Raw genomic sequence first — 8676 nt, 5'->3', positions numbered from 1 at the left:
CGAACTTAACACATGCCAGGTAGTAGTTATTGTTGTTGAATCATTGTCAGTTGCATCATGGCCCATGGGTACTGTTTTTTTACTCCGGCTGTATTCGAGTGTATACAATCAGAATCAACTTAAAAGTTGTTGAAAGGAGAAATGACAGGTTGAGGTTACAGAGGGGCCACTGCTGTGTGTTTAATTACAATGTACATAGCTGAGGGCAGTTGAGACGGTGCTGTCAAAACTGACTCCAGTCATGTACCGAAAATGTTGTACACAGTATACACAAACATACACACACATTACTTAGCAATGGTTGATCTTCCCAAAGAGTACCAGTCTAAAATGGCCCCGGGGTGGCGAATGGACTCAAGCTCTATCTAAAATTAAACGACGTCAAAGCCTCACATTATACTGCAGAAATACAGCAGTAGTCATGACTCTTTGTGTATCTAGGAAGATACAAACACACACGCTTTTTAAGATTATATAAATCCACTCCAAACACTGTTTGCCCAGTGATGTTTTGTGTGTGACAAAGATTAAGGGTCAAATTTTCTATCACCTGTGTTCACAGTTTATCAGTGGAAATCCTGCTGTTGAACAGTTGTTGCTGTAGTAGCCTTTGTTTTCAAAGTGAATAACACATTTTCTCATTTCCTGAGTCTGCTGCTGTTCAAACACTGCAGCTCTCCAGTGCAGCAGACTCATTGGTTTTTTAGGTTTTACTGATGGTTTGTTTGTTTCTGTGTGAGCATGAATGTCCACATACAGGGCCTCATTTATCAACCGTGCGTAGACCAGAAAAGTGGGTGTACGCACATGTCCACGCAAACCTCGGCATTTATCAATTTGGACGTGAGCGTAGGGTACGCTCAAATCCCACGCCAGCACTCACATCGTGTACGCAAGTTTGAAAACAGCATGGACTTGCAGTGCCGCCTGAGCCGGGTAGCCAAAATGAAACTTTTTTTTTTTTTTTTTTACGTTCGCTGTTATGCTGACAATTTCTACTTCAGAGAAGTTCCTCTTCTTTGCCGTAATGCGCATATCCATGTCGCAAAACCTCTGGGCGAGGCCTCTAAACTGAGAAAATATAGGGGCATGATATTCAAATTACGATTGTTTTCAGCCGCCGCATTTATCAACATTGATCTCTGGTGTGCTGAGATTGGTGAGGTACAACAGTTTGATAAATCCCACGCGATACCTGGCATAGGATGATATTTACACCAGGATCTGCACCAGTTTCCACGCAAGTTTGATAAATGAGGCCCACAGTGTGTATGCACTCATATTCACTGGTGTTTTTTTTGCAGGCAGCTGCTGAAGACAGAGCTGGGCTCTTTCTTCACTGAGTACCTTCAGAACCAGCTGCTCACGAAAGGCATGGTCATACTGAGAGACAAGATACGCTTCTATGAAGGTACACAACACACAAACACAATGGAATCACGCTTTCAATATTTCACGCACACACACACACACACACACACACACACACACACACACACACACACACACACACACACACACACACACACACACACACACACACACACACACACACACACACACACAAAGTCAGACTGAGCCCTTTAAGAGGTGAGAACAAAACGCTGAAATCAATTTGTTCTCTCTGTTGTGGTAAATTTCTGACCTTTTACCTGAGGCACCTTTGAAATGATATGAACAGTCACACATGCACATGCTCATGCACAGCACTGACGTTACAGCAGCCAGACAGGAAGCAATGCTGTACGTCAATTACATAACACCCGGTGCGAAATTGAAAATAAGCCAAACCACTGCTGAGTAAGGAATATGTCTGCAAAAAACATGAAGCTTCAAGAATAACTAGTCATTCTCTTTACTACAATAACCTGAGAACCCTGTGACATTTAGGTTTGTATCCCCAAAAAGTCTAGGCTTACTGTAATCAGAGGCATATGCACCATGATAATGTGATAGACTGTGTTTTCTGTGCCACAATCATTTTTCAGATTTAGCTTGAGCCATTCAACATCAAATACTCATGCTTCATCCAGTTTTGTAGGTTTCACAATTTACCTCTTGTAGTCTTGAGCTATCCCTTGCTGAGGCACTGAGCCACAGGATTTGCTTACTAAACCTCTTTAATACATACAGTCATTTCCACTTAAATACATTTAAAAAAGACAAAGACCAAAACAAAGAATGTTTGCAAAAAAAGAAAGAAAAACCTGGATAGCAATTCACATTCTTAGGACCAATATTTGGTTCAATATGTAGGATATGAAAGATTTGCATGGAATTAATAACACCAACCTCTGCAATAATAACAATTCACATGAAGTGATAAATAACACTCCTAAAATATAAATACAAAACATCATAGCACATTATCTCGTGTTGACTGTGTGTGCTAGACAGTGTTTTTGCTCTTTGTGGTTGTCTCCTGATTAGCAGTTTTTCTTTCTTTGCTTGTGTGTTATAGGTCAGAAGTTGCTTGACTCCCTGGCCGACACATGGGACTTTTTCTTCGGTGATGTTCTGTCCATGCTGCAAGCCATCTTCTATCCTGTACAGGTAGACAAACAAACACACACACACACACACACACACACACACACACACACACACACACACACACACACACACACACACACACACACACACACACACACACACACACACACACACACACACACACACACACACACACACACACACACACACACACACACAAACTAAAATACTTCTATTCCCCTAACAAAAGTATATGTTGATGTGTCTGTGTGTGTGTGTGTGTCTGTGTGTTGCTTCTCAGGGAAAGGAGCCGTCAGTGCGTCAGTTGGCTCTTCTCCACTTCAGGAACATCATCACACTCAACCTGAAACTGGACGAAGCTTTGTCTCGACCCCGAGCCAGAGTCCCTCCTTCTATCATACAGATGCTGCTTATACTACAGGTACACACACACACACACACACACACACACTATCACTATCACTATAACTATCACTCTCCTCCACACAAGCCTTAGAGCAGAGCCGGCCCGAGGCATAAGCGAACTAAGCAGTCGCTTAGGGCCCCGACCGCCAGGTTTGTGTGTTTGATATTAACATCATATTATGCAAATGTGAGTTATCATACAAAAAAAAGGAATAAAATGTTTTGGTCTAGATAATTAATAGCCTAAAAATGTAATCAGTTCATCTGGGAGGTAATCCGAAATTATCTGATCATGTCACGTTCACATCCATGCACAGTGTGTATTGAGCTTATTTAAAAACAATTGGAAATGGGGCTGCCCTCAGTTGCCCATGCACTGTGTTTAGTCTATAGCCTATTTCAGCCTCGTATGTGGAAAAAAAGATACAGTAGCTGGACAACAGAGTTCTTCTGCTTCGTTCCTCTCACTGCATTTAAATGCATTCATTATATTACAGAGAAATATGTCCCGTAAAAGAAAAAGAGCTCCAAGTCCAACCCAGAGGACCTTCCATAATATTTTATTTTGTATTAATATGTTTATGGAAAATCCATGTGTCCTTCTTCAATAGCTTTTAATTCATCTGACCCAGTGTCTCCAAATTATTTGTTCAAACAAAATTTCTCAGATTTAGCCTCTTAATTTTCCTCTCAAAGTGCACTAGATTCATGCATTTCACTTTAAAAAGGTTAAAAAAAATCTCCTGGGGGGGCATACCCCGGACCCCCCTAGGAGGGTCTGAATCTCGGCTGTCTAATATTTTCGCACAGCTGCACAGTGGAGGCACTAGGGGAAAACACTGGGTGTGTGAATGATATTTATCGAAGATCTATAGTTTCAGCAGCGCTAACATTGGATAGGGGCCCCCTAATCATATTTCGCTTAGGGCCCCCTGAAGGCTTGGACCGGCTCTGCCTTAGAGAGTAAATGACACCAGCTGGGGAAAGAGGAGGAGAGGGTATACAGAGGGAGCTGTAGCCATATTTCTTGCAAAGGGATCTCACAGGAAGTCATTTCAGTGTGAACACAGATTGCAGTCGTTTTTCCCATGACCATTCACTGCAGTTTACACCCCGTCTGTGTTGGTGTGTGGGAATCCTCCATGTTTACACTGTCTTCTAAGACACTTATGTCCTCACAAAAACAGAAGGAAATTGGTTAATTGTAGATCTGTTAAGTGACGAGTGATGTGTCTCCTGTGGATACTTTGCTTCAGTTGTAAACACTTAAACATAAACTGAACCACAAGCTTATTATTATATTTATTTAAAAAATAAACAAATTAAACCTCCTACAAGGAACTTTTAAATGTTTATGTAACAGTGTAATTGTTCCTCTGATGATCATAAAGGACCTGTAACCGCAAACAAGACCATCAGCGAAAACAACGCCATTTTTATATAGCTATTATTAATGCCTTTGCACGGATTCCTTTTAATGCTAACTGCATGGAAAGTTCTCGGAGCCACTTCAACTAACTATTGTTGGGGCTGACAAAATTGTTCTTCTATTGAGACATTTTAGCAGTGGTACAATAACCAACCATATGCTGGGGAGAAAAGTAAGAAAGATGTCTTGTAGAACCCACTGGAGTCCATTGGTCATCGTAGTAGTGACTCATTGACCCAAATCTGCTGCTTCTGGACTCCAGAAAGGGAACGGTATGGAGATGAAAAGACACAGGAATAGAAAACAGGATAGATACATTTTTCTCTTATCAGGCGTGTAGAGATATATCAGTTTTTATTGTTTGCCCACATTGTATATCAAATCAAGAGAAAGCATGTAAATAGGATGAGGAAAAAACTTCAAAGCTTAAGACATTAACGCAGCCTGGAAAGCAAGGCAGCTAAACCAAGATGTTAAGTGTTGGAGAGTTAAAATTCAGCACTACTTTGGGCGCTCCGGTGGCGTAGTGGATAGAGCGCGTACCATATTGGCTCCGGCCTTCGTTGCAGTGGTTGCGGGTTCGAATCCGACCCGTGGACCTTTACTGCAGGTCATCCCCCCTCTCTCTGTCTCCCCATTTCAACTCTGTACTATCCAATAAAAGCTTGAAAATGCCAAAAAAGATAATCTTAAAGAAAAAAAATTCAGCACTACATGTTTGCCATTTTTTTCTCGCTACTTTTTGTTTCATCTGTTAGTAATTTCCCTTTCATTCTGTGACGCCAATGCAGCGAAGTCTGGGCTATTTATGTGGTTTGTTTCTGTGCTGTGGTTTTTCTGCACAAGCTCAGTGATTCGGAGAGCCGAAACTTGATTAATCTCTCCCTTTGTTATTTGAAGACTTTGTAGTAAAGGTCTTGGTTCATATGTATCACAGTCTGCTCAGAATTCAAATCTGCTCTCAAGGGGTATGAAAGTTGTGGAAGTGACTCGAACTTTGAAACGGGGAAAAAAATGAAATTATTTCACCCAAATATGCGAACTGTGATATGGTTTTAACTACGCAAGAAACAAGGAGCCTGAAACATTCAAAGAGAAAAACTTTATATTTATTTATTCTTCTTAATGGCCTTGAGTTCATGATGCAGCACCAAATAGATTATGAGGGGTAACTTGTTTGCCAGCGATCTACTTATAAAAAGCATTTACATCAAGGGCACTGTGCGTTTGAGTCTCGCTGCAGAGATGAAAGCTGTATAATGCCTTTGTTTCTTGGCGACAGTGCAGAAACAATTACGCAGGACCCATCTGCAACAAACAGGGCAATAAGGGCACCGCACATGCAGAGTGGATGTACGGTGAAGAGGGATGCATGCAAGGTTTTCAAGCTCCTCTTCAAATGGCTGCCTTTTTTCTGCATTAAGCAATGTAGTTGTAATTTGTGCTGTGATAGCAGATGCAGCAGTACCCTAAGCTTGTTCAAGTCAATAAGGTTGAGCCAACTTGAATGCCGTTTGAAATTTGACATGCATTCACATGCATTTTCACTTCCCTCACAATTCTGTCTAAATAAATGTATACTGCAAATTTATATTCCGTGTTTTTTTTGTCTGAATTGAGCAAAGCTGTGGATGTTTTTCTTATCTCAGTATGTTAATGAAGTTTAAACAAGACTAAAGATTAGGGCCAAATTCACTCTCAGCTGTTTTATTCATGTTGTCTTATGGCCAGGTCTCTAAAGGTTTTGTGTGTCCTATTGGCAGCGGTCACCCCATTATGTTTTGAAACTTAAACTTGAGCAAGCTTATGAGGGAGAAAAATAACAGAAAGCCATATTAAACTCTAACTTTTCTTTTTTTCCTCAGACATTTTTTCATACCTTTTTAAAGTTTCCATTACCACCTGCCAAGAAGCAGCAACTACTGGCTAACACAAACTTGTGGTTTTGTGTGTGTGTGTGTGTGTGTGTGTGTGTGTGTGTGTGTTTGCGTGCAATGCAGGGAGTTCATGAATCTCAAGGTGTAACAGAAGACTACCTACGCCTGGAGTGTCTCATCCAGAAGGTGGTCTCCCCATACCTTGGGACTCATGGCTTGTATTCCAGAGAAGAATCTTCCAATTTGCACTACTCCTCCTGCCTATTAGGTATACTGTGTGTGTGTGTGTGTGTGTGTGTGTGTGTGTGTGTGTGTGTGTGTGTGTGTGTGTGTGTGTGTGTGTGTGTGTGTGTGTGTGTGTGTGTGTGTGTGTGTGTGTGTGTGTGTGTGTGTGTGTGTGTGTGTGTGTGTGTGTGTGTGTGTGTGTGTGTGTGTGTGTGTGTGTGTGTGTGTTTGTGTGTAAAAGTACAATGGCAGTGCTTTTTAAGGTTGTACTTGTAGTCTATTTTGCCTGTTTTCAATTATATCTTAATTGAAAAAAAAAATCTTTCTCTTTTTTTTCTCTTCCTCTTTCTCTTTCTCCAGAAAAGCGTTTACAGCGCTCCTGGCCCTCCAAACCAGGGAACTCCCCCATGGTCAAGAACCCAGTGGTACGCTCCAAGAGCTACAACGTTCCCATGCTGACCCCTGTGGTGGAGTACCACGTGGACTTCTCGGCGGTGGGGGGCACAGGGATCAGACGCCACTCCGTCTCTGAGATGACCTCCTGTTTGGAGGAAAGCAGTTCCCTGGCAGAATCCCCTAACACTGCAGCCAACAACACCAGCACATCGTCAAGCCTCGCCAACCACTCTCCAGCCTCAACACACTCTGCTGCACTTTCAGGTATTGCTTGCTTCACGGGTAAAAAAAAAATATATGAAATCTTTATTTCTGTTGGTCGAGTAGGGTTTTCCAGGATATATACTTAAAGCAGGTAGCCCAGAGAGAGTTCATACTGATCATCCATTGGTTTAAAATGCACTTTTTATTGTTTTCTCAATATATTCATCTGTGTCTAGAGACTCCCAAATTATGAAAGATAACAATGCTCTTTTTTTTCCAGCTCCACTTTTTTTTAAACCTGTGTTCAAAAAGCCCAGACAGAATTCTCTCCCCTTATGATATCATAAGCCACGCCCCCCCCCCCCCCCCCCCCACCCCCATTACCAAACCTAACTTACCACTACCTCTACCTGTGACAAGCACAACCTCAGATACCCCTGAAACTAACAGCCGGTTAGATTCAAACGGGAAGTTAGATTCAGGGCTAAAAATCAGTTTCTAATATAGTATCAAATTGCAATATAGAACCTAAAAAATGGGCAGAATATGTAACCTTTAATAAAACTTCTGTCGCCCTCTGTGCAGACACAGTGACCTCCAGACAGGACATCCGGCCCAGAGACAGTCCCACAGGTCCCCACCCTCTCCTGCCACAGCATCACTCCCCCTGCCTTCTCCCAGAGCCGTCCCCAGGCGGAGACAGCCACTGCATGATAGGCTCGCTGGTGTCTGACTCCTCTGCTTCCTCCAGGGTTCTGACCCAAGACACAAGCTCTGGTGCCAGTCCTTCATCCAGCCCAGAGACCATGGACCACATCCAGGAGTCTTTGGACTCTGACACCGAGCACAGCGGCATCTTTCTGGACTTCTCGCGTCGCTGTTCGGGAGGGTCGGCACACAGTTTAGACAGCAACAGGCAGAGTGTGGCGTGACAAAAACACACGCATACACACACACACGTATCTAAGGAGACTGCTGAACCATGACTTACATCGCTTACACCACGTGACACCTCGTGCTGTTTCGCAGAGACTCTAGATCATCAGGGATTCTTTCAAAGTGAATTATTGTTATATAAGATGTGGTAGGTAGCCCAATCAATAGAAACAACTTAAACCTCATGCTTACAGCTATGCCCCCTGGTTGAAAACATCAGCACTGACCAGGGTTCACATGCTGAAAAAATTGAATTGTTTTATCTTGTTTAATATCTCCTTAAGACCAGGATTACCAAATAACTCTAGCTGTCAGGTTCTAATTTTTATTGTTAAAGATGTAATACAAACTCTCCAGTTTTACTTGTGATTCTTCTTTATTGTCAGCTGAACTTGTTTTTATTAATTAATTATTAAACTATTCATTTGAATTTTGCACTTCTGCCAGTGGGTTTTTTGCTTTTCTACTACTAATCAAAAACCCTTTATTTACATTCGGCTTTGTCTTATACGGTATTTCTTGTCAAATGAGTAAAACATATATTTAAATAGTAATTCAGGGGGAAAACACGTTAACAGTCTTTGCAGCTTGCCAAAAAGATAACAGACAACATTCTGCTGAACACTGTTGGGGTCGTATTCAAACCTTTGAGCTCTTCTTCCCACTTCCTGTCAAATCGAAATCGACACT

The 8676-nt window shown here is 41.9% G+C and overlaps 1 protein-coding gene across 1 annotated transcript in view; it reads left to right on the top strand.

Moving 5' to 3' along the window:
- Window positions 1–8330, top strand: part of LOC307268507 (proline-rich protein 5-like) — a 14809-nt gene extending 6479 nt beyond the window's left edge. Inside the window, exons 5-10 of the mRNA XM_080051167.1 lie at window positions 1305–1411; window positions 2462–2553; window positions 2795–2935; window positions 6349–6493; window positions 6811–7110; window positions 7636–8330. Of these exons, the coding sequence (XP_079907293.1) occupies window positions 1305–1411; window positions 2462–2553; window positions 2795–2935; window positions 6349–6493; window positions 6811–7110; window positions 7636–7982 (1132 nt within the window). The 3' untranslated portion in view covers window positions 7983–8330. The remainder of the gene's footprint in view (window positions 1–1304; window positions 1412–2461; window positions 2554–2794; window positions 2936–6348; window positions 6494–6810; window positions 7111–7635) is intronic.
- The last annotated feature ends 346 nt before the right edge of the window (window positions 8331–8676 follow it).

This window comes from Ammodytes marinus (assembly GCF_949987685.1).
Source record: "Ammodytes marinus genome assembly, chromosome: 22".
Lineage (NCBI taxonomy): Eukaryota > Metazoa > Chordata > Actinopteri > Uranoscopiformes > Ammodytidae > Ammodytes > Ammodytes marinus.
This window is presented reverse-complemented; position numbering and strand designations above follow the sequence as displayed.